Consider the following 26007-nt stretch of genomic DNA (forward strand, 5'->3'; position numbering starts at 1 on the left):
GTGGTGCCTTCTGCATCAGGGACACTGAGGCATCTGCTCAACACTTCCTAACCTATCCCCCTCCCCCGCAACCCCTGAAAAAAACACAACCCAGTAATGACATAGATGGCTAACTAAGGACTTTATTTCAAACAAAAATTAAAAAGTTGAGAGTTCTTTCCCCGAATGTGGGGGAGGGATCAGGCCAAGGAATCCCCTGTGGCTAGGCTGATCCCCTCATCCACAGGAGGGGTCCCAGTCCTTCCCGCCCTTGACCCCGAGACTGGGAACCACCACGCGTGCAGGACCCTACGTCAGAGCCATCCACTAGGAGGGGACAGAGGCAGGCAGCAGCACAACCAAAGGGCAACCACAGGAGTCCTAAGTACCAAGAACCTACTGTCCCCACCCTCCCCGCTTCCTGGGGCCCAGAACACAGCAAGGATGGCCTAAGGGAAGAACCTTGTGGACCCTGGTGAGGAGCAGAAAGGCCCCAGTGTCCCTCCCATCTGTCGCCTCTCCTCCGGAGGGGGAGGGCATCGAGTCCTGCAGTTTCCTGCAGTTTGTCGGGAGGGGAGGTCCTGGCAGGTCTGGGCCCTGCCGCTGCTGGCACTCCCACTCCCAGCAAGCTCTACAGTTACCACATGATCCTCTGTATTTCTTGCCTTCCATTTCCCATGGGCGGGCGGGGCTTCCTCCCGGGAGGGTCCCCCACCCCTGCCGGCCCGGTTCACATGATGCCATTGGTGAGGTACTGGAAGCCGTCGTAGAGCTTGGTGGTGATGGACCGCATGCTGCCGTCCACCATCTGCTCCACCAGCAGCTGAAGCTGCTCCTCGGTCATGCTCATGTGGAAGCGCTCTTTCAGGTTGCGGATGGTGCTGGAGCCGTGGAAGCAAGGCAGCTGAGAGCCTGGGGGAGTGGCGAGGGCGCGGGTCATGGGCTGTCTGCCGAGGCCCTCCCCTCCCACTTCAGCACCTTCCCTGGCTGTGGACACAGTTCTGCCTGGGAAGGGGAGTTCCGTCTTGAGCCCATCTGCACCCCACACTCCTCAGGCCCTCCAGGTGCTGCATGAGGGCAGAAGGGGAGAGGACCAGCACCATCTCGCCAAGGGCGGGACCCAGAGGGAAGGCTGGGGAGAGGGTCTGGGGAACGGGCCCTGAGCTGGGCACTTATCTGGTCGCAGGCCAATGCCTATGCTACGTCTGACACTCACAGATGATCTGGGCCACCGTCATCACGGGGCCAGACGGGGACGCTCCTGAGCAACGGCGACAACCTGTGGGGTGGGGGCAGGGGCGGGGAGGAGGAGGACACTGGCAGCTTAGCCCAGTGTGCACTGCAGCCTTGAGAAGGGAGATGGGAGACAGGGCCCAGAAGAGCTGGGAGAGGAGGGATCTGGGACAGGAGGGGGAGGTGGCCAGGAGATGGCTCCGTGGGAGCGGATCAAGAGGAGAGCCGAGGGAATACTTCCAGCTCAGCAGGAGAGGGCAGTGTTGGGACAGGGACGGGGCCTAGGGACAGGGCAGTGTGTGGTCAAGGGCCAGCAGGGGGGAAAGTGGTGACCAGAAACACATGGGGTGGCAAAGAGAAGAGCCAGAGACATGGAAGGAAACAAGCTAAGGCAGACAAGGGATAGGAGACAGGGAGGGACGCTGTTCTTTCCCTGAGTGTGCCTAGAGGGTGGTTTCTGTGGCCTGTGCACCACCCCCTGCATACCCTCCCACCTCCCTTCCAGCTCTATCAGGAATCAGGAGGAATGTCCCAAAGGAAGAATGGCACTAGATCATAGGAGCTGGAAACCCTCTGGGAGTACCCCCCCTCCCCCGTCTTGAGGTGGAATCCACTTTTTGGAAGTTCCATGCTCCAGGGCCCCAATATGAGTGGGAACCCTGAGGCACTATGGGCACTGCCCTGTCCCCAAACATACGGCCTCTTCCCAGCCCACCTTGCTGCATGATCTCGACGATCTGTACCACTTTGTCCATGTGCTTTCGAGCAGCAATCAGCCCCTGCAGCATCAGCATCTTGTAGTAGTTGAACATGTCGCCATCCAGGCCTCCCATCACCTGTGAAGGGACACTTGTGTGTGCACAGGGCTCAGTGTCCTATAAGCCAGCCAGGACCCCCTCCGTCGGGGCAGACACGCCAAACTCCATGACTTCCCCGCTCTCTTATCAGGCAGGAAGCCTCCCAGGACATCCAGCCTCACCCTGACTTGCTGCCATTTCTGTTGTTTGTCCCTAATTTGGGGGGAGCCCATAGCTCCCTCTCCCAAGACAGAGAAAGGACACAGTGAGGCACCTCTCCTTCCTGACTCACGTCCACAAACTCTGTGGTCAGCTTAAAGGCTGACGTCTCAAAGCCCAGGTTTCGGGGTGAGCTGGACAGGATGAAGCCAAAGTCGATGTGGATGATGTGGCCTTCTGCATCCAAAAGGATGTTTCCATTGTGTCTGAGGAGGGGGCAGAGGAGAGAAAGAGGCAGTAGTAAGTCTGACTGAGGCGGGAGCCTCAAGATGCAACACACTGGCCACGTGATAACAGGCAGGGGCACCTCCTGCCACGTTTATTGCTGCTTAGAACTCTGGGCCCAACCTCCTAGGACCTAAAGCTAACAGCGGAAAGAAGGGAAATCAGAAAAGTAAACTGCTATCAAAGGCCGTGGAATCTGAAATTGTATTATGATTATTTTTGAAATTGCATTAACAACTGAAAGCAGTTTAAGAATATCCCCATTTTCCAAAAATCATGCTTCTGGCACCCAAACTGATCCCAAATAGAGCACCTGGAGGCAAGGAAAGGTCTCTAGCTCCAGCCAGCTGTCTCAGAGGCCAAGCCCTCTGCTCAGTGGGAGGCCTCTAGTCAGAACATACTTTACCTGTATTTTCATGGTAATTCCTGTCAGCCCCTCGCAGAGCAGAGCCCCACTATAAGAGCACAGGCTGAGCGGAGTGTACGTGTAAAATAGCGTGGGGCTCTGAGCAGGAGATTCTAACTACATGGTAAGATCACTAACGTTAAAAGAAAAAAAATCTCCGGAGACAATTATTACAAGCTAGCTGCAGGAAGAAGAGTTAGAGGGAGAGAAATCCCAGGTCTCCATGATCCCCCCAAAATGGCCAGCAGAAGGAGGAACAGTTAGCATGCCAAGCATGTGAGCCCGGCCCATTCAGCCTAACTGACCCTCTGTCTCAGTGTCAACAGAGGCTTTGGCAGACTAAGAGCTCCTAGTCTGGAGCCCCCTTCTCTAGGTCTGGTGTGACTGGCTAAAAAAGGGGAGACAGGGGGAGCCAGTCCCACCTCAGTCCTTCCCCCTTGGGGAAAGCATTACAAATTTAGCAATACAGGCAGTCTTGGGAGTGAGAAGGGTTTTAGATGTCCTAGTCCAACCTTTCATTGTACAGGTGAGGAAACAGAGGCCCCAAGAGAAGGGACTTTCATGCCCACGGCCCCATGGCTATGGAGGGGAGGCTTCTCTCAAATGCTGGAATCCACTCCGCTGCAAGGTGGTCCGGGGCTCTCCGCAGCAGTTAAGGAAATCTTACACCTGATTCTACATGATTCACTGTCACCACTTCTCTCCAGTGGCTGATCCATTCACAGATTGATGACATCTGCTCTTTATTTTACAAGGCTTATCAGCTGCCTGACCCCTCACCCTCTTTAAAGGATGATCTCTACTCTTCCAAACACACTAGTTTCCTACAGGAAAGCTCAAAGGCCTGACTAGCACCTGCCCGCCTGCCACCCCCACTTAATCCGGGGCTCAGCTCCAGGCTCTCTTGGCCTTGGGTTCAAAATCCTACTTCTTCAGGGATAGTCTAAAGCTTGCAACCAAAATCCTTACAAATAATCACATTTCCCGTTGGCCTGTGCATGCAGAGCCTCTGCTGGGTTCCTTTGTAGGGCTGGCTGGGTAGAACAGGCAGAGGTCCTGAAAGCTCCTGGACCCTCATTTCCCTTGGGGGAAGCGCCTGCCTCACAAGGTTTTCGTTGGCTTTTAATACGAGAATGCCAGGCCATGACAGGTACTTAACGGATGTGAGATTTCTGTTAAACATCCCGTTAGTCAGATCTTTACACACTGCCATGTTACCGGGAGCCCTAGGAGCTCAGGCCACTGCACACCTGTCTTTCCAGGAGGTTGCCCTCTATCTAGTGAGAGGTGCAACTCACAGGAACATTCAGGGTGCTGACCTTGAGTCACTCACTGTCCGGAGACAGACTCTCTAAGACAGACTTTCTCAGGGGTAACTATCTCTGTACAACACGTTGTTCACCTATACGTGAAGTCGGACCTCACAAAGTTCAATGTGATATTGAAAGAAATGACCACTCTGGGGGAAACAACAGACACTTAAAAGCTTTGGAAGTCATGTGTTGGAACAAGAAAGGGAGTATGGGGCTGGGAGGTAAAACTTTGTGTCCACCATGTCCCTCACATGAATCTTGTCTCCTGCTCTTGGTCACCGTCGCCACCACCCTCAGGCCGGGCCTCAGTACCTCTTGCTTTGTTGCTGAAGACCCGGATGAGTCCAGCCTCACCCTCAGCGCCACAGGGGCGGTCACCAAACGGTCACTGAACATAGACTGGACCCTGTCACTCCTGTGCCTGCAGACTGAGGCTCCTGGGCCTCACAAGGGAGGCCCTCCGACCTGGCCTCGGCTTACCTGCGGTGCCTTCTGCTCCCTCTGCCAGGCAGCGTGGCCCCGGCTTTCAGCACACTGGGCTGGTCCCTCTCCTGGAGAGTCCCTGCCCCACAGTGCCCTCTAGCCTCGTCCTCCTCATCCTTCAAGACACTGCCTGCTCAATCCCTTGCTCCTCCCCTAGGTCCTTCAGGTCTCCGCCTCCGTATCCTAGTACTTGTCAGTCTGCCTCCCTGCTGAACCTGCGCGCAAACGCGTCGCTGCTTCAACTGTGCTGTTCGTTCCACTTTGACATCTAGGCAACAGGAGGCGGGGAAGAGTGAGAACACGCATGAAGGGCCGAGGTTAGGATGAGGAGTTCACCCACCTGTCCTTCACTTGTAGCAGGTAGCAGACCAAGCAGTAGCCAGCACAACTTTGCACAAAATTGCGCTGGGCACTGAGGAATGCCTCAGTGGTATAACTGCCGTGCTCCTGCAGGAAGTAATCGAGCAAGGAGAGCTGTGACTGCTTCTTCACCTGGTGAATGGACACAGCGTTGACCACTGGTTCAATCATGCCGCTGTCGGCCGAAATCACAAGGATCTTGTATGGCTTGATCCACAGGGGCACTCGCTCCTGTTCCCAAATGGACTGTGAGGAGACACAGAGGCATGCGACTATCATCTTTCCAAACTGGGGGAGGAGGTTAAAATCCCCCTCTGACCTCAACCTTGGACAGTCCCCATGGTTTTGGATTCTGGATCATCAAGTGAGTAAAAAAACCCACTGATCCCACTGAGGACCAGGGAGGTTTGAAAGAAGTCCAGGGCCCGACAATACACAGGGAGGTATGTGAGAAAAGCATCGGATAGATAGAAAGCCCCAAAAAGGCAAAGAAAGGATTTAGGTGCAGAAAAGCCCTCCCTAGAAAATGACAATATTTTCAGAAAGAACTGGATGAAATAGGTGAAGCTGCTTGCAGGCGACCAAAGGTTCAGGGGATCAACAGCACACTGCAAGCCACCTGCCACAGGCCAGTTCGGAGACTAAAGGACAAACCCAGCCCCCAAAGTTCAGGGATCACAGAAGACACGGGCCACGAAAAGGCCACGAGGGGTCATTGTGGAGCTGTTCCCATGGTTGTACTTCCTGGGGAAGTGCACTGGGGAAGGAGCACCAGCTCAAGTTGTGTCTGCATCCAAGTTAGCCCCGGGCAGAAAGCTGGGCCCCAGCAAGCGCCCTGTGGGACAACCTGCACGCTCACCTCAGCTGGCTGTTCACCTTTGTCCCCCCTGCCCCTTCTTACCTGCAATTGCTTCAACACCTGGAAGGCCAGGAGCTCCTGCCGAAGGTCATCCCCACACTTGACAATGACTGACAGGAGCCGCCAATTGGGGAGGTGGCCATAGGGGGAGCCTTCTCTGATCCGCCTGTGAAGAAAGAGGCAAAAGCAAAAGGTGATGCCAGGAGAGGACAGACATTGCTTCTGCCTGAAGTCCAGATCAAACTCCCCACAAGGCAAGGACTCAGAAGCCTGGGAGCCTGATGGTTTGGGAGAGGCTGATGGACAAGACAGGGGGTGCGGTGAGTCCCGGGTCGCCTGCAAGCTCTGGGAGAGCCTAGAGATCACTCCCACCTGACTCACCTTACTTTCTCCTGCCAGGGCTCTTTGAGAGCAACTGCAGAAGGGTCTTCTGGGTCTCGTCTGAAGGCTGTGGGGGTATGAGCCAGCTGCTCCGAGAGCCGCCGTCTAGCAGGAAGAAACTATATCATTTGCTTGGAGGAGACACCCCAGAGCCTCACGTCCCTGTCAATGCCGGAATTTCCTGTACTCTTTCCTTGACTCCGGGCACACAGAGCTAGAAACCTGGGCTGAGAGTGTTGCTAACCTGGTGGTTTCTAATCATGTTGCAATGCAGGTTACCAGGCCCCATTCCTCCACCGAGACTCTGAGTCAGATCAAGTGTGGCTCTGGCATCTGTGTTTCCAGCAAGCTCTCCTCCCCTCTCCCTTGATTCTGACACGTGTAGTCCTCAGACTGGGTCTGAGAAACGCTGTTCTAATTCCTTCCTCTGGTGCTTTCACCCCTTTGGAGTCCTCTTAAAATGTAATGTCCTTCTGCGGTAGCCCAATAATTTCTCAACCTGCACCTTCACTGCCTCAAGTTTTGTGGTCTCAGGACAAGGATAGAGTAAGGAGAGAGAAGAGGGAAAGACAGGCTGACACACAGGAAGGGGACAGAGACAGGCAGTGCCTGAGAGGGAGGAAGAACAAGGGGCAGGGTGGTGGCCTGGCCATACCGGATGTCCCCTGCTGCTATAAACACAGGCTCCTTGCTCTCCTGGCTGGTGATGCTGTCCACAGAGAACTGGGAGATGTTATCACAGCTGTTGGTGTGCACTTCAGGGAGCTGAGAGAGGAGGGGACCACAAGTCAGAAGTGCCAAGCACAGTCCTCGCTTCTGTCATCTACTCCTCCAGCTACTCTGCCTGCTTGCTGCCTCTGTGTCACAATCACCCCACCACCTTATGGATGCTGTTCCAAAAAGACTGCCCTGGTTCCATGCCATCCTCACCACCTGGACCCCAAATGCCTAGGCACTCACACAGGCCTTACAGCAGTGTTTCTCCAGGCGTGGACTCTACCTGCATCAGAATTGCCTGGAACGCTGCTAAAACACAGACTCCTATTTCCTGCCATCAGTCTGAAGTAGAATTACTGGGAATGGGATCTGGAAGTCTGAACTTTTAACAAGTTCTCAGAAGACCCCAAGTGTGCTCAAGTTTGCACAGCCCCGCCACAACGGCCACAGAAAGCTGGACTTCGGGCCTTCTACTAGGTGTTGTCCACAGCTTCGGCCTCATTCTCCCTTAGGAGAGAACAGAGCCTCTCCCGACTAGTCGCCTCTGACCATTTCTTCAGTCTCAGCCATTCAGTCTTATTTCCCCATCTCTCTCAAATACAAATTATTCTACCAGACCCCAGGGTCCACAGCAAGGCCTTTCCCTTCTCCTTCCTTCGCAGTGGATCCCTTCTCCTCAACTCCACTCGGCACTTACTGCACACTGCCCTGTTGTATATCCTAAACAAAAATTTTCCCCTTAGATGTCTGTGTCCAGTCTCCCTAATTGGACTGTAAGCTCAAGGACAGATAGTCTGTCTTCACAAAATGAAATGTGGTTGTGTCACAGTCCTCCATAAAATGTGGCTCTGGCTCCGCACGAGAGTCCAAGTTTCTTTCCATGGTTGATAGGATCCTTCCTACAACCGGGCCCATGCCAACCTCTCCAGCCTCCTTCTTCACCACTTCTCACCCACACCACACATCACAGTCACACACAATGTCCTTCAGTTCCTCAACCGGGCCGAGCTCTCTTGTCCTCCGGCCTTTGCACATTTGCTACTCACAGTCACACACAATGTCCTTCAGTTCCTCAACCGGGCCGAGCTCTCTTGTCCTCCAGCCTTTGCACATTTGCTACTCCCTCTGCCAGGAGTGCTCCGTCCAGTAAATTCCTACCCATCTTCAGGCCCCCATTGACCTATTACTTCCTTAGGAAATCATCTGAGGTGTGCCCAGGCCCAAGTCTGTAGTAAGTCCTACCTCTACCCTCAGGTGCTCCCGTTAACGCCCTGCCCTCTGCAGCACAACTGGGGTCTCGCCGGACTATAGCTACCTGCTGACTGGTCTTGTCGTCTGTCTTTTCAGGTCATAACTCCTTGCAGGCAGGGGCCATTGTGCTCACTAGCACACAGCACTCAAGGTTGGCACAAAGAAGGCCCATAAATATTTCTTGAATGAATGAATGTATGACTTATCATTCTCTGCTTCCATAAGACAGCTTTATATAGCCAATGTTCAATAAATACTCTAAGTTTCCCTCACTCCCTTGGGCTTAGGAATTCATCCTTATATTTAACCTAAATTCCTTCAGCAGGAAAACGAGCTCCACCTGAATATTCCAGACTAGCTCTGTCCAGAGCCTTTCCCCTCATCCCCGTTACTACCTAGCTCATTCGTATGGGCACTTGCCTCAGCCTGCCTCTCAGGGTGTGTGGTCCTGTCTCAAATATAACGAAAGCTCCTGGAGAACGGGTGCTGGGCCCCAGTACCACCTCCTGGGAGCTCCCTCACCTCCACCTGCAGCTCGCCGATGTCATCCACCGACCAGGCCTCGTCATCGTTGTCATAGTTGGGCACGGTGCTGAAGCTGCCTGCCCGCTGCTCATGGGTGATACCGCATTCGGGCAGGTTCTCCACGGACCGTGTGCTCCGAATTCGGTTCTCAGGTATCCGGGCGGGGACGTTGGTGGTGTCAAAGTTTTCACATTCGAGGACTTCCACATAGATCAGGTAGGGAGCCTGGCAGGGTGGGGTGCAGTGGGTGTGAGACCAGTATTTGCCACTTAGCTCCACCATCGTCTCCCAAATCTACCCTCTGCTAACACTGTCCTTCTAGCTGCCCACTCCTAGCTCCAACCCTTGCCTGTCAGTCCCTTGACACTGTGAACACGACATTCAGGGCAGGAACTTGTCCTGCGAACACGCGTTTTAAGAATTTGCGTGAGAGCATGCACAGGTTTTGGGTTTTTTTTTTTAATGTTTTAGCTGAGGGGCGCCTGCTGGCTCAGTTGGAAGAGCATGTGACTCTTGGATCTTAGGGTTGTGGGTTTGAGCTCCATGTTGGGTGTAGAGATTACTTCAAAATAAAAATTTTAAAAATAAATAAATAAATGAATGAATGAATGAATGTTTCAGCTGAGCTCCCACATGTACAGATGATGCACTTAGGCAAAACTATTGATTATCACCATCAAAGAGGCCTGGAAGCCTCTGGGGGCTTGTCCTAAAGACAGACAAAGAGACTGGGGAAAAGCTGGGTGCTGTTCCAAGCAGGGTTCTAATCCTCAATACTTCTTCCGAAAAAGCCGAACCTTAGTACTCGTTCCAATCAGCACACAAGTTCAGCTAATTCTCTCCAACGTGTGTCTGGCATCCTTCTCTCTCCTCCCTGCCCACTCTGATGAGAGAAGGTCTTAGAAACAAGAGATTTCTCTACTCCCACTGTCACTGTGCCTGGAAAGCCTAAGAGTTAAAGATGGGCTGGAAGGAGGTTGGAGAGCAACTCTCTCCTGACCATGGGAAGAGGAGGACTAGAAAGATTAGGCCTCTCTGGGACCAGAAAAAAGGCCCAAGAAGGGGGACAAGATGGCCCCAGGATCACAACAGCACTGAGGTAAAGTCAAGATTGACAGGCGCACATGAACCGTGAAGGAGTCCAGGATGTTGGTGCAGCATATCTGGGCATATACACAAACCTGGACAACCATGGGAGAAGAGTCAAATGTAGGGATGGGTTTGGGCCAGAGTCCACCTACCTTGTCCTTGGAGTTGAGGACAACAGCCTGGGTGTGGGGCACTCGGACCACGTGGTGGTCAAAGCCAGCAGTGGGCAGCCAGACTCGAGCAGGGAGCTTATGGTTGAGCAGGGAGAGCTCTGAGATCAGCCGCTGTGTTTTCTGCTCTTTGGTGGGGAGTGTGGCCAGCCGCTTGCCAATTGCCATCAGGGACTTGATAAATTCTCGCTCAGGAGCCAGTCTGACGGGCTACAGGGGGTTGGGGTGAAGTAAAAGACAGTGAAGAGACCATAGAAAAAAGTGGGCCACCCACTCAGTCACTCCTGGCCTGCAGGCCAGGGATCCCAATGTCTGAACCCTAGGGAAAGAGATACCTTTCAGCACTGGTAGCAGATCCCACCACTCCACCCCAGACAACCTGAGCTGGGAGTATGTAGAAAAGCCAGCCCACTCCTCCACAGGCTGATTCTTGGGTGGGAGGAGGGCATGAATGTGGGTCACTGGGAGGCACCCCTCTTCTCTTGGCCCTGAGTTCCTTAGGAACTGTCCCAAGGTTTCAAGATGGGTGGAGCGGATGGAGAGAAGAGCTGATTACACCTGACATGCTTCACTCGGCTCAAGGTTCTTGGGCTGAGTCTCTGCTGCAGGGCTCTGCCAGAGCCCACACGGCTGGGGAGGGGAGCTCTGAGTCACTATGTCCCCTTGCAAAGAAGGAGGACTTACGCCATTCAAATGACTTCTGTTACCTTCCATGGCATCCCCCTGGTCCACCCCATGGTCTCTTACAAGGGGTCATTGCACATGCAGGGGATGAGGAGGAGATGGGAGTAGACTTTGCATTAATGAAGGAACAATCTATGGGGACAGAAAAAGGAGATGGAGGGAGGGAGGTGCGGGGAGGTGGGTGAAGAAAGCAATAGCTCCTTTCAGCCCCTGCCAAGGGCCCTGAAGGCCTGTCTCTTTCAGTGGTTCTTCCTTAGGTCCTCTTCCCCCTTCTCAGGGACTAGCGTCCCCTTATTAGCTCCCTGCTGTGGGCCTGGCTCCGCAGGCTGGGTACTTCGTCATTCTCAGAAAGGGCAAAGTCTGCCTAGGGAGGGAGGTGGGAGTAGGAGGAAAGATGGACACCAAGAAGGGCTCTTTATCAAGGTAGCCAACCAGCAGCCCCATCCCAGCTCCCCTCAGCTATGTAAGAACAGTATCTCCTCTTCTGGTAGAAACAGTATTTCACTCACCAGGCCTTTTTCTCCCTCTCTGTGGGTCCTGTTTAGTTTCCTGAGAATTGAGAATTTCTACCCTCACTCCCTTACACTGCAAAGAAGAGCTTCTTTTGAAAGCTGGGCAGTACCAGGCCCATCTCTGCATGCAAAGGGCCAGGGTTCAAAGGAACAGCTCATCTCTCAGCCTCTGCCCCACAGAGGGGCTGGCTCAGGGCTCCACACAATAATGAAACAGGGTATCAGAATCAATCAGGGTTGCTCTGGGAAACAGGGTTGAAAAGAGATAAAGACAGGAAGAGAGCAGAACTGGGCTTCTGTGGCCCCTGGAAATATCACAGGGGCCTCATGGAGAAAGCAAAAGAAAGGACGAGGAAATTTGGAGACTCACTCCTTCATTCATCCTGATCCCCTAATCCATCCACTCAGGTGGCAAATGGTCACTGTTCCAAGGACTCTCCACCCCAACCAATTCAGAGTCATCTTAGATTAGAAAAGGCAGAATTCCTTCCCATCCTCCAATCAGCATTTGGGTCGGGGGCCCCTACATTCCTTGAGTATGTTGGAGATGTGACCCCAGGCCTCGAAAGAGGCTCTGCCACATGGGAGGAGATAGGAATCATGATTGAAAGGAAATCAGCACAGAACGGAGAAAATTGACTGGGTAGATAAATCAAAAAGAAAATGTAAAAAAATCATCCAAACTCCCAGAGGGTCCAGCATTTCCTCTCACGTCTCTGCCCAGCAACAAGGTCCAAGACCCTGTGGGATCAGAGGGTCACGGGGTTAGTCCAGAGGGAACAAGAAAGGAGAATGCAGATTAAGGAACCTCCTGGCAGTGAGCTGGGAAAGGGAAGAACTCAGACCTGGAAGAAAGGTGGTTGAAGCTAAAAAAGAAAACCAGCTGTGGGGAGGTAAAACTTTCCTTCAGGCCAAATCCTGTTTGCTTTTGGAGTCTGCTCCCCCAGCACAGGGGCTAGCATTTAGAAGGGCTGAATAAATATTTGATGGTCTGATGGCAGAAGCCATAGGGAAAGGGTTCTGGGTGGGGGAAACAGGATCCTGGGGGTTTCTGCCAAACAGTTCTTGGCGTGAATCCAGGGGTAAATTCTACCTCTCTCCCAGCTGTTTTCTCTAGAGACCCAGGAACAGGGGCTGAGTCATGTTGCATCCCAGGTCCATCTGGGAGAAGGCCCCACCTGGACTCAGGGTACTAGAGGCAAAGGACAGGGGATTCCTCCAGGCTGGGGAGGCCGGGTTGGAGGGGCGGTTCTCCCAGGAAAAAAAGGCACCTTTTAACTCCAGCCTTGGCCTGGGGACTCAGAAGACCTGGGGACGGAGAGGAAATGCGGCCACAGGGGGAGCCTGCCACCCAGTCCCAGCCTGGCCCCACTTACGGAACTGAATGAATTATCAATACTCTCGGTGCTGGAGGAGAGCTCCTGGGAAAGGGCCAGAGGGCAAAGGGAGGAGGAGGGGCAGGGAGGGAGGGGAGAGAGACAAAGGCAAAGAATTTAGCTCCAACCTGGATCATAACAGCTTCTCTTGTGATCTCTACCTTGCTGCTTTAACAGGAGAAAGTCAACCCAGAAACACCGCTTGCCCCAATTCTTGACACTTGTGGGAGACACTGGAAGGCTGCTAGCTCAGACCTTCGTAAAAGAAGGGTTGAAGAGACAGAGGGCCTGTGCTTTTCACTTTCTGCCCTTCTCTCCTTGCCTGAACCCAGCTCTCCCTCTAACATCTGGGTGCCTCAGGGCGGTAACTGCTCTGGCAAGCTGCCTGCTTTCTCTTTGTCCACTCAGTCCACTCATGCGCTCCCACCCAGAGTCTTCTTTGTGGAAACCACCACAAAGGGACTGAATGTAACAAGCTGTGTGGCCCCCATACTGGAAAGCCCGCATTCCTCCAGCTTCTTGGAAACAGCAAGGAGGAAGGAGAAAAGCTAAATTTTCAGTGTCTCCTCTCCAATCAGCCTCATTATCACCCTGGGAAGACCAGTCCCAACACTGAAGCAGGTGACAAGGGACACTCCAGAGCCATGAGCATGACACCTCGGGGCTAGATGCTGCTGGGCATAAAGGAGGGGATGACTCTATCTACCAAACCTCCGCAGGCTTCCTATCAGGTTATTTCATGCCCCACTCAATAAATTACAATTCTTGGACCCAAGTTGGGGAGCTGGCCCTAGCTGCATCCACCTGAGAAAGCTGAGCAGCTGGGTAGCAGCCATCCAGGTCCCAGGTGAGGGGATTTGTCTGAATCTCACCCTGTGTCTTACTGGTGTCTAGAGCAAATCAGGGGAAAGGGGTAGTGGTCAAACTCTCCTCCAGCGGTTCTGTTGCAGCTCACGCACAGACCCATCCTGAGTTCTGTCCGCCAAGGTCTCCCAGGGCAGGGACAAAGGGGCAATACCTGTGCACCAACCTGCAGGAGGGCAGGGGCCTGGCCTTAGGAGACAAAGCCCTGGGAGGTCCCGGGGCAGGAGGGCAGTGGTCACTGAGCTTCTACTTTGCAATCAGGATGTCAAGCATCTACTTAATTCCATTCCATGGTTTACATTCTCTTCTAGCTGGAGGTCCTACAGGCAGATCATTCCTTGAAGGATCTGGGGAGAAGGGCACTTTGAGGGAGAAGGCAAGCCAAACACTCTCCCAAGGCAACAACTCCTCTGCTTTGGGTAGGTAGGCAGAGGTGGGAGGGAGAACTGAGGCAGTGAGGAGGATGCCAGAGTCTGTTCTGACTTAGTGGCTCAATTTCTACCTATGAGCTGGCTGGGGAAGAAACAGCAGGCAGGATATTGGCTCCGTGAGCAACGCTCCAGCTGAGTCTTCCACAGACGGGCCCTGTCTGACTCATTAACAGCCCTGGGGGAAGGGAGGTATATCTGTCCTACTCTGTAGGCTTGAGTCACTCATACTGAGTCAGCTCCAGGACAAAAGCTGAGGCCAAGAAGCTGACATCACACCGCATCAGGCTGGAAGGCCCACCGGGGTTTCCAGTGTGACACGCGGCAGATTTCTCTGTACAAAGGTTGCAGTCCTGAAAAGACAAAGCTCATCTACTAGGATTGTCATTGTGTGGGGACGGGGTGTGGAGTGGGGGTGGTACCTAAATCATCTCTGCTCCCTGGGCCCCTACTCTAGGTCAGAATGTCCAGCATTTTGGTTACAAACGGGAAGGAAAACCACCTGAGCAGAGTCCTCTGGTTAGGCTGACAAAAACTGCTTTGAAGCGGTGCGTCCTAGGGGCTGAAATGGTGAGGGGTGGGAGAAATCCGCACTAGAGCCCTTGGCTGCTGTGGTCCAGAGTGGAAAAGACCCATCATTAGAGGAAAACAGAACCCTGTGTGACATCTGGGGAGGGGAAGACTGCAGGGAGACTCCGGGCAGGGGGACAGCTAGACCAGCAGCCCCAGGGCCGCCTCTTGTGCGGCCTCACTTTACTCTCCAGAGCTTCTCTTTAGATAATTTCGTGCTTTGTTTAGTAAGCTGGTGACTTCCTCCTTATACGCAGGAGACAGCTTTTCAAGAGAGTCACGACCTCCACCAAAAAACTGTTAGAACTGATGAATTCAGTGAAGTTTCATGAAACAAAATCGGGAGTCCCACACTAAATGGTCTCTCGGATAATGGGGTTTCAACATTCCAAGTTCCTGGAGGGACAGGCCGTACTTTATCCTCCAGCCCCCACTGCCTCTGGCACTGGACACTCTGCACACTGTACAACCTCATTTGTTGAGTGAATGAATGTTGCATAACAGGGGAGGAGGAGGAGGAGGCAAACCCATTCCCTTGGTATTGGGCCTTGACAGATGTATCCTCAAATTGACAAAGGGGTTTGGAGAGACCTCTGTGCCAGACGCCAGTGCTTGGACCCGTAGAGATATTCATGTTTATTCTCTCACTCCTGCTCTCACGTTTCCTAAGAACGCACAGTGGGTTCAGGTATCTCATTCTGCCAGCATCAGATAACCCAGGAATGCCTAGGGATGGGGTATCTCCTTCCTTTCCTGGATCTAGTGACCCACGATAAGGTGCCAGGATGGAAAGAATGGCAGCCAGAGAAGCCATCCCAGAGGATTTAACAGAATACCTAGGTCTCAGAGTCATTCATGATTGCATTTTGGGAAGGAGTTAGAACCAAGGAAGAGAGATCAAGGACCAGCACAGAGTAGCCCTGAGGCCTCAGCTTTTCTGATCCTAAGATGAGGACCATCAAATGCACACAGAGAAAAGCCACGCCTGACAGGAGGCACCAAGGGGCTCACTTCCAGCTGCTCACACACACACTGCTATGGGCCTGAGCCCAAGAGGAGGAGCTCCCAAACCCTTCATGACCGTAGTCCCACCAGATCGAAATGATTCTTCTTGTTCTGTAACAACCTCCCTTCATGATTCTGAACTTCCCTGCCAAGCTCAACCAGAAAAGGAAATGGTCCATTTTGGTTCTAAGAACAGTTGAGCTCTTCTGCCTGTGCACGGAACTGTGGAAACCTAGATGGCTAAGGCCTAGGCCATTCTTCCCCAGGTGGACTCTGACAGCTGAGGGCCTAGGAAAACAGATGCTGAGAAGTAAGCAAGATGGCCTGGCTGAATGATGGAGGAGTACCAGCTGTGAACTGAGGCCTGGCTGAGCAGCCCTGGGCAAATCACCTTGCCTCTCTAAACCTGTCTCCCCAATGGTAAAATAATCCCCATCTCTTAGGACTTTGTGAGGATGAAACGTAAAGTACCTGGCATGATGCTTGGCACATAATAGATGCTCAATAAATGTTAGCTCTGTTGGCTTCGCGATTATTAAACTATCGTTAACAAAATCCCAAAATTCCAGAAAGCAGGCTCTGTAGTCTCTGTCCCTCCTGCTTTCTCCTTTCCTTAGTCACTCTGATTCAAAGAAGCTGAAAGAAGTCTCATTGTATCAAAACCGTGGGTGGGTTATGTGCCCCACAGGGGCACATGCCAGCACCATGGCTATATGCATTTTCCAACAAGTGCAAATTCCTTGTTCTTTTCTCCCTTCTTTCGTAGGCTGGGCTGGCAGCCAGGATGAGAGCCGGGATGGTGGTGAGTCAGAAGGGGGTACTGGAGCACCATTGTCTGGCTGGGACACCAGGTCACTGACACTTGGTTGTCCCCTGGCAACTTCCCAAGCTATCTGTCCAGACATGGGATGGCAGTTGGGCATAACCTACTGATGTGCTTATCTCCTCCCTGCTCTGGGTCCTAAACTGGACACCCCCAGCTGTTCCTGAAGCCTTCTCCTCTTTCCAGCCTTCAAGTCTCTGACAAGCCTCTGGGCATGCCCAAGATTTACTCCACACCAAGACTGCTTCCCTCTTCCCTTTGTGCTTCTCCCAAATGCAAAGTGAAAGATCCCAGCAAGACATCCCTTCTCTGGAGGAAAGGCAGGCACAAGGGCATTCTGCAGATGCCTCAGTGACAGGGAATAAACCTTACTCTTAAGTCGACAAAAAGCAGGATCACTGGGAGTGGGGCAGAGGGATTATGAGGAGGAGGGACCAGGAGAATGAAGCTAAGGCTGTATTTAACACGCCTTCCCTCCAGCACACACACCATCCCTTTTCCTTCCCTATGGCTGCTGCTCTGAGAGGTTCTGGTAGATATCCCAGGTATCTATCAAGTCAGGGTGGGAGGGGTCTCTGCCACAGTTCTCAGTAAACAGTTAATGGAAAGGCAGGGAAGTTGAGTAAAAACACCCGGGCAGAGTCAGGAGTGTCAGTCTTGCTATTAGCTATATGACCTGAGGGAGGTCACTTTATCTCTCTGGGTCTCTGAGTTCTTCCTTTGTAAAATGAGGCAGTTGGAATACATGAATCCTAAGGTCTTTTTCCACTCTGACATCCCATGCTTTTATCAGTGAAATGAAACAGAGGGAAGGAGAGAAAAGGACAGAGGAACTGTATGTCAGACATCCTGTCTCCATGCCACCTTGCCCCACTGCCCCTTCCAGGCATTTTACCTCATCCTCATTCTCCACTTTGGGGTTGCTGGCTGTTCGTTTCAGGTTGCTGCTGAGGCTTATGCTGGCGGTGGCATCAGACTTAGAGCGCTGGTGAGTCCTTTTAGAGGGAGATAGCCCCATGTCAGGTGCTGGGCTCAGAGAGGGCAGCTCCCTCTTCCGGTGAGCTGGCTTCAGCTCATCTGAGAGGATCAGCTTCCGGAGCTTGGTCCCACGGGAGTGTCGCTGAGTGGAAATGTGCATGTCTGAAGAGTAGGCCCCGAGCAGCAGGGCGCACTGGAGGGAAAAGTTAATGCTCTGGCGGCAACGGTGGACGATGTAGGGCTTGATGGCATCACCCACATCCTCATCCATGTGGATGTACATGTTAAGCAACTGAGGCAGATAGAAATCCACATCCTCATTGCGAAAGCAGAAGAGCCGGTTGCCAATGTAGGCTTGTACTCCAGGCTCCTTGGAGTTGTACAGGTAGGAAATGGCCATGGAGATGTCGAACAGTTTGGACTCAAACAGCCTCAGGAGCCAGGACTGTCTGGCTGAGTTGTTCTGCCGCCGCTTCCTTGCTCCCTTGGCTGTGCCTGAGGCCACAGTGGCCCCCATTTCATCTTCTTCCTCCCTTATCTGGGAAGGTGGATCATCCAGGCAACGGATCGCACTGTCCAAAATATCTCCATTGACCAGCTCCAGTGGGGTGCCTGTGCTAGAGATGGCCACGCCTCCACGCAAAAGCTTGACTTGCTCCAGCACCTCCTGGCAGGCCTTCTGAGCCACCTCGCGGTCAATCACCGATAGTTCCCCAACCCCCTCCGTGATGACGCCTAGCAAGGAGCCCCCGTTATTCCCTGGTGGGCCAGGAGTGGGCTCAGAAATTGGCTTCAGAGGGGCAGGTTCCACCACCATGTCTCCCATGGCCACAGCCAGACTTCGAGCTTCCAAGCTGGAGGAGGAAGGAGAGAGAAAGGAACAGAAAGGGAGACACATACACACCAGTTAGTGGTGGCATCCTTGGGTCTTCCTTTGCCCACCATGAAACCTCCCCAGGCCCCTCCTCTTTTTGTCTTCCTAGACTTCTTCAAAATCAGACGACAAGCCATCTCCCATGGAGCCTCCCCTGCCTACCTCTATGGCTGATCACATTACTCTTCCTTCCTTCTGCACTTAGCTACTCGGCTTAGCCTCTGTTCCTACCTTGTATTTGCAAAATGTTGCTTTACATGTTATGTTTGTATAGGTGTATACATTCTGCAGATAGACTGGGAAGCAATTCTCGTCTTACTCCCTTGTCTCTAACTCTTCAAATGTTTTTCTATCTTTGTGCTTTTTCTGGGTCTTCCCTGACATGCCTGCCCATAACCTTTTTCTTTTCTTCTTTAATCTGTTATTTCCTTACTCATATAACACTCCATACACAGGTCCTAAGCATCTCACCTTTATTTAGTATCAAAGTCTTCATATATTTTTCTAATCACAGATACTTTACCTTCTCTTTAGACTCAAAGTTCCAAGGAATAGGGCCAGCAAATAATATCCAGGCTTCACTTAGAAGAAAACAGCTCTAAAACAACCATCATCAGCTCTGCAGAAGTGTGTCATTTCTCTGCTTGTCTGACTTCATGACACCATTCTCTCTTTCTCTAGTGCTGTGGTAGCTGAAGTAAAGTGGAAAGACTCCTGAACTTGGAATCAAATAGGCTGGGATGGGATTCAAGATCCTGGCTCTGCCATTATGAAATGTGTAATCTTATGCAAACCATCTATTTTCTGAGTTTCAGTTTCCTCAACTGGAAAATGGGAAAAACATCTATTTCTCATTGTTACTGTGTGGAATAACTTCATGTGTGTAGAAGGATCTAGCACAGTCCCTGGCACACATTAGCAGCCAATAAATATTAGGTGACTCCCAATCACCTAACAGGCTAGTAAACAGTGTACACGCATGCAAGTGTGTGTGTGCGCACGCATATACTGTTTATAAGGAAAGTGAACTTGAGTTACACTCGTTGTCTGAGAATCCTCCAAAACATTTATGACAGCTCTCTCCTACCCTGACACTACTTTCCCCATTATCACACACACACTTCAAGAACTGGAAGGGCTGAGAGAAAAAAAAGAACTCGGGCCAGAGCTCATGGGTCTATAACATGCAAACTACAGGGAGGAACAGGAATCACATCACCAAGAAGCCCTCTCTGGAGTGACAAAAGCCACTGCTCTCCTAGAACAGTTCTTCAGAGCCTCACCAAATCCACATCAGAAGAGTTAGTGCACAACTGAAGGAAATTTCAAAACGGGGACTGGGAGAGGCACATTGTTAATGTCAGCTCAACCCAGCTCCAGAGTCTGACTGTAGTAAGCAATGGGCTCAGAGGCCTCTTCATGAAAACACAGAGTGAATCTACGATAAACTCAAGAGCATGAGCAAGAGGAAGGCAGAATCTACTGTAGAGCTGGAATGCAGGTAATTTCCAACTATTAGTGACATCACCTTGGATGCTTGTGAATCTGGGGACATAGGACTTTGGGTAGGTGAAAAGAGGCTCAAGATACAAATTCTCTGATCACACTGAGAAGCCCCATTTTCCACTGCCACCCTCCCAGGGCCTCTTCTTGAACCTCTAAAACATTAAAAGTCAAAGCTATTCTGCTCTGCCAATACTATTATAGCCCAGCTCCCTGCCTCCCAGCAGTCCCCACTGAAGTCTTGCTGGAAGACAGATGAGGAACTCTTCTGTTCTCAGAGATCACCAAAAAAGGCTTCTTCGGTTTATCTTTCTCCCAACTCTGTCAAACAAGAAGTTCCCATCCCTGAATTTAATTTCTCCGATGCAGCTTGAGCTCGGAATCAGTAAAAATTTGGCAACTTGTTCATTATCTCTCCTAAAATTGGGCAGCATCCTCTGAACAGCAGAACCAGCATGGCTGCCTAGGTGGATCTGTCTCTACTCACAGCTTTAGGTGACACAGGAGTCATAAGGAAGTTTCATCTCCCCTTGCCACACCTTTGCAGGGTTCTCTGAGCAGAGGGTCATTCTAACTCAACTGAGACCACTACCTTTTAGGTCTGCTGAAAAACTCACATGACAGCTTCAACTGTTTTATGCAACTAACTTTGTTTCCTCAATCTGTCTATGCGTGGCACATCTTTCCCCTTCCCTGTATTCCAGAGACTTCCAAGTCACCAAAAGCTCCTAAAATCCACTTTTCAAAACTTCTGAGAGATGTGAAGTTCAGACCATCTCCCACATTTAGCACCACAGACCTCACCAGGATCTGCAGCAGATGCCTGCCCACATTGATCACAATTGGGATTGTTACTGGCACCAGCAAGGGAGGTAAGCCTGCCATTATTTTTTTTTTTAATCTCAGGGCTCAGCCAGGAATCCCACATCACAGTACTCAGGGGACTCCTCACTGAACAGATCCCCCATCTAGCAGTCTTTATTCCCTAGGGAACCAGACAGTGTCATGAGGTGCAGGAAAACTGGATTCTTCTCCTACGTAGGAGGCTCTGCCACTAGAAACTACCAAACTGGAGGTGGACCTCCCTGGCCACTTTGAGCCTCAGGGATTGCCTGCATCTGAAGCAAGTCATGGGGGGAAGGAGGTGTTGAGTTGCCAATTTAGACAATAATAAACGGGAAAAGGATTTTCTAAAACCTAAATCTTGATATGGTCTTCAACATCAATTCATTCCTTTTCAAAAGCAAAGACAATATAGCTTTGGTAAGCAACCATTCTAAAGAAAGGGAAAGGACTAGAAAGCTAAAGAAGAAACGAAGAAACAGGTCCTGTATTCATCACCCTTCCCCTTGTAAGAGAATTAGAAAAAAGAGGGGTGCCTGGGTGATTCAGTCTGCTGAGCATCTGACTTGATTTCAGCTCAGGTCACGATCCCAGGGTCATGGGATCGAGCGCTGAGTCAGACTCCATGCTGAGAATGGCCTCTTAAGGTTCTCTCTCCCTCTTCCCCTCTCACTTGCATGCTCTCTCTCTCTCAAAAGAGAGAGAGAGAGAGAGAGAGAGAGAGAGAATAAGCAAAAAGAGAAGAAAATCCAAATCTTTAGTATCAAATGGCTCCTATGCTCTCAAAGATGTTCAAACAACTGAGCCCCACATTTCACACTGGGAATCTAAACTGTCCTTCCAATTAGATAAAGGGGACTGAAAATGCCTCCCCTGCCGCAGTCTAGCAGCTGGCTTCTAGGCACTGCGATGGGAGTGGGGGGTGTTAAAAACTGACTGGGCTCCACAGCTTACTGTCTGGGCAATGTAGGGAATCCTCGTCTGAGCATCAGGCGGCCGTTCAGGGCAGAGCGCAGCAGGGGCAGACAGAAAAGCTATACATGCATGTGTTCTATGTGACCTAGGATTTAAGTAAATGTCTGCAAAACCTCTAGGGGGAGGGGATGTTTAACCTGGTTTTCCACTTCTCAAAAGATTCCAAGCAACAACGTTCCACCCCTGTACTGGTCTCCATTAAAGGCCTTCCTGGATTGGCCTCTGCTAGGATAGGAGGTAAAAAGCCCCAAATCAATCCTCTCACCCAGTTAACCACCATTCCCTTCTTGGGGGAATAGATAAATATGGATTGGTTCAAACCAAACCTCATGTTTTTACACGTTCCTGTATTTTCATAGAATAGTCTTAAGAGAACATCTGAATTTCCAAGCAGGTTGGCAAGCTCAATTTCCCTCCCTTTGAGATGGATCATGTGAGTTAGAAAAAAAGGTAGTGAAGCCACTATCTTAATCCTACAAGGTGAGTAGCTGAAAGGGACTGTTACAGGGGCACCTGGGGGGCTCAGTCGGTTAAGCGTCCAACTTCAGCTCAGGTCATGATCTCGAGGTTCGTCGGCTTGAACCCCGCGTCGGGCTCTGTGCTAACAGCTCAGAGCCTGAAGCCTGCTTCGTATTGTGTCCCCCCACACCTCTCTGTCCTTCCCCTGCCCGTACTGTCTCTCTCTCAAAAATAAATAAAACATTAAAAAAGTAGAGACCCTTACAAGTTCATGGAAAAGAAAGGGAGGGTCACATATGTTATTTATAGTTACACAGGCTTCTAATAAATAAAAGTGACAATTATATAAACGAGAAGTGCAGATCCTCTAAAGTTCAATCCTCTTTTGTTACAATTAATAAATCAAGAAATAGAGGCACAAGCATTTTATCCAACGCTACAGTGCTAACCTTCAGAAACAAATATTGTGATAATGAAGACATTAAAGGAATAGGAGTAGGGATGAATGGAAAGGAACTGCTGATCTCATCATAAAAGTGCCACTGGATTTGTTACCCAGTATATGTTTGCCTTTGATAATAATTTTTCAAACATTTATTTATTTACATATTTATTTAAATGTTTATTTAGAGAGGGAGCTCATGAGTGTGGGGGGAGGGGTAGAGAGAAAAAATCCCAAGCAGGCTCCACACTGTTAGTGCAGGGCTTGATCCCACAAACCATGAGATCATGAGCTGAGCCAAAATTAAGAGTCAGACGCTTAATCAACTGAGCCACTCAGGCGCCCCTAAGATTTTATATTTTTAAGTAATCTCTATACCCAACGTGGGGCTTGAACTTACAAGCACGAGGTCAAGAGGTGTGTTCCACCAGCTGAGCCAGCCAGGCGCCCCACCTTTGATAGTAATTTTTAAAAAGAGGTTGCTCTTCCAAAGAGACTCCACATCACCCTAGGCTGCCTGTTGTGCTGTTGAGAAGTTTCTTCTTATATCTTAAAGTCTAACTCAAACCTTCCTTTAAGAAGGTCTCTGCTCATCTTTCCCCCTTGACCTCAATGGATAAGGTAGAGACTGAGTACTATTTTTCCCCTGTAGAAACTCCGGGCTGAACAGTCAAGCAGGCTCAGGCCCTAGCAGGAACCAAGTAAGTGCTTCCCCAAGGCCCCAGTGGGGAGTTGGTATCAGGGAAGAGGGCATTCTCAAGCTACCAGCAGGAGGGTAGGGAGGGCAGTGGTCGCAGGGTAGTTAAGTCAATATTGAATCAGGCTGAGAAGTCTCTGTGCAGGGCCATGGGAGCTGGTGTAGGCAGATTCCAGCCAGACAGTCCAAGCCAGCTCTGGGAGCCCCTGCTGAAAGAGACAGATGGCAAAGAAAGTAACCTGTGCACTCACCTCTCTCTGAACTGTTACTCCCTGTTGCAAGCCCCAAATGTGCTTGGACTAGGCCCTGTCTTGTCTCCTGCCAATTGCTGAAAGGTTCCACCCAAACTTCTTCCCCAAATCAAAGAATTTCAATCTGCTGCTTTGGATGGCGTTTGGCAAACATGTTCTCATGAGGCGTGGACCCAGCTCTGAGAATGAAGCAGGGAAGTTAGGGGAAACAGGATTTCTCTTTGGGGGTATTTGAAAAGAGTGAAAGTCCTCCTAAAAGGGGAGATGAGGAGGCTGTGCTCTGGCTCAGGAGCAAGGAGGGAGACCAGGAAGAAGGGGGAAGAGGAAGCATGATTACTTTCAGACAGCCTAGAGTCGGAAGATGAATGGAACTTCACCAGCCCTCTTCACTGTCATAGGCCGGGAGACATGGACACAGGGAGCACGTTTCCAAGTTCTTCTCCAGCCATCTCCCTCCAAGGGCTTTCCCACAAACATACTTCCCACCTATAAAATTTGGATTATGGACCAAGTCCATGAGGAACAGCAGAGGTGGTCAGTAATTTCATGCAGTGGGGCAAAAAAGCAAGGCAAACAGAGGAGGCAGGCCTGGAGCTTGTCTTTCAAACGGACTTATCACCACAGCTGGCAACTAGAAAGACCCAACAGAGAGACCACAATGAAGGAAAAGTCTCAGGTCAGCTAAGCCACTACTAATAAGTGCCTTTTGTCTGAGAAACCCATAATGTTCTGTAAACAAATAAACCAAGTCTAATTTTCCCCTAACCCACATCCTACAAATAGCCTATTACACACCAATGCCCACAGAGTGGGCCATTCTCCCCAAAAGGTCACTCTAGAGGTCAAGTGAGGAAGTCATATGCTGAACCCAGGAATCCTGATTCCGAATGTACAACCTTTTTCTAATGTCTCATGTTCTTTTTCCCAGTTACCTCCCAACCCCACCCCAGGCCTAAGCTCTTATAGAATCAACCAAAACTATTCCAGTAAGCCACAGACAGTAAACTGATTCCTGGATCTGGACAGGGGTGGGAAGACACTCTACTCTGTGATGCCTTAAAGACAAGCCTAAAATTAAGTAATCCAAAACAAAATTTCTCACAACCTCATTCAGTCTCCATGCAGGCCTGTTCATCCCTCCTAGTGGCTGATCCTGAGCAGTCAACAAAGTGTAATCTGATAGGGACTTCTTCAAAACTTGCTCCATCCTTCAGAAACACCCTTCTGTCCAGAAAAGCCTGAGTGAGACAGCTGAGGCTCCCCCTCCTCCCAACACATTTTATCTCAGTTCAAGGTTTAGCTGATCCTGAAATAAGTGGTATGTAAAGATGAAGAATGTGACAGAGAGCACATGAAGACCACATGGAAAACAAAATCAAGTGTCACAAGGATCAGAAAAATCCTTGAAATTCGAGGCAGAAGGTGTCAAAGTTGGAAATCCCGAATGGGAAGGGGCACTGTCAGATCTTTTCTCTTCTACAGGAACAAACCTCCAGAGGTTGGGGGGTTTGAGGAGGGATGAAAGGGAAACTAAAGAAAGTTACAGGGCTCATAAAGCACTCTAGAGAAGAAGGGTAAGAATTAAGGTCAAAGTACAATGCAAATGGTACTTTGGGAATGCCGATGAGGACCTGAGATTCCTTAAGGAGAGAGGAAGAGACAATTCTTGAAAGCCAGGAGCTGGGTGGGTGGCAGTGAGGTAATGGAATCAGAAACAGAGGAAGAGGGCCACGGGGAAGTGGAACCCAGTGCTGGGGCTGCACGAACACATCGGAGAAAAAGGGCAAAATAGGAAAGGGGATGAAGGCGGAGGCTGTGGGAAAGGTTTGGGGCGGGAACACAGATGACGAGGAAGGGCAAACAAGGGTGGGCATTACAAGAGGTGTCCTGATGTGGAAAGGGTTCATGATTTAATAGAAAATAACTCGGGACAGAGGCAACAGGGACGGGGGCGGGGGGGGGGGGGTCCCCGGGGCAGAGGGAGGAGCTAAACAGAAGAGGAAGCCAAAAAAGCATAAGAGGACCCTAGGCTTGAGGGAAAAGAGTGGAGAAGACACTCGGGTGCAGCTGCCACCAGGACGTCAGTTTTGTAGTTGAACCCAGGTGTGGGGGCGGGGAGAGGCTGTGCGGGACAGGGTGGGAGAGGGCCCCCCCACCCCCACTCACAAGGGCCAGGGGGACTCACGGGGTAGGAGTCGCTTACCTCCGGGAGAACCCCGCAGAGGGGGTGCGGGCGGTCGGGGTCGGGCTGCCGACACCGCCGCCTCAGTAGCAGCGGCCGCTCCCGGGTTCCATTGGCCGCCTGCGCTTCCCTTGACAGCGGCCGCGGCGGCTGAGCCAGGCCCCGGCTTCGGGGCTGCCCTCGGCGCCGCCTGAGGGGGCCTTCGCGCTGCCTCAAGTTCGACCGAGCCGCACAGCCTCCTCTCCCTCCCTCCACAAAAGCAAGACCAAAAATAACAGACAGATAATAAATAAAATCCCAGCAGGGCTCGAGTCTTCTCGTGAGTCCCAGCAGCTCTTCGTGGGATGTGCCTTCCTGCTTCTTCGATGCTCAGGACCCTACCAATCCCATAGCAATCTAAGGAGTCGGCTGAGCTGCCTGCAACATGCCTGTTCAGAAATAGAAAAGGGGGCGGGGAAGAGGCCTTTGAAAGCAGGAGAGGGAGAAGACGAAGGGAGGAGCCTACGGGTGGGAGGAGGGGTCAATCTTCCGAAG

General features: G+C 51.3%; 1 protein-coding gene across 7 annotated transcripts; it reads right to left on the reverse strand.

Moving 5' to 3' along the window:
• Positions 1-106: 106 nt before the first annotated feature.
• PI4KB (phosphatidylinositol 4-kinase beta) lies at positions 107-26007 on the reverse strand. 7 transcript variants are annotated; one of them, XM_045479196.1, is made up of 13 exons: positions 25495-26007; positions 17165-18101; positions 12580-12624; positions 9990-10217; positions 8746-8973; positions 6911-7020; positions 6256-6360; positions 5917-6040; positions 4996-5261; positions 2302-2434; positions 1928-2048; positions 1196-1258; positions 107-891 (listed from the first exon to the last, which is right to left on the reverse strand). In XM_045479196.1, the coding sequence occupies exons 2-13, from the start codon at positions 18071-18073 to the stop codon at positions 710-712; spliced, it is 2514 nt and encodes an 837-aa protein (XP_045335152.1). In that variant the 5' UTR covers positions 18074-18101; positions 25495-26007; the 3' UTR covers positions 107-709. The 7 variants fall into 7 exon arrangements, with proteins under 7 accessions (XP_045335152.1, XP_045335153.1, XP_045335155.1 ...); XM_045479197.1 differs by lacking the exon at positions 12580-12624; XM_045479199.1 differs by lacking the exon at positions 6256-6360.

This window comes from Leopardus geoffroyi, chromosome C1, assembly GCF_018350155.1.
Source record: "Leopardus geoffroyi isolate Oge1 chromosome C1, O.geoffroyi_Oge1_pat1.0, whole genome shotgun sequence".
Classification (NCBI taxonomy): domain Eukaryota; kingdom Metazoa; phylum Chordata; class Mammalia; order Carnivora; family Felidae; genus Leopardus; species Leopardus geoffroyi.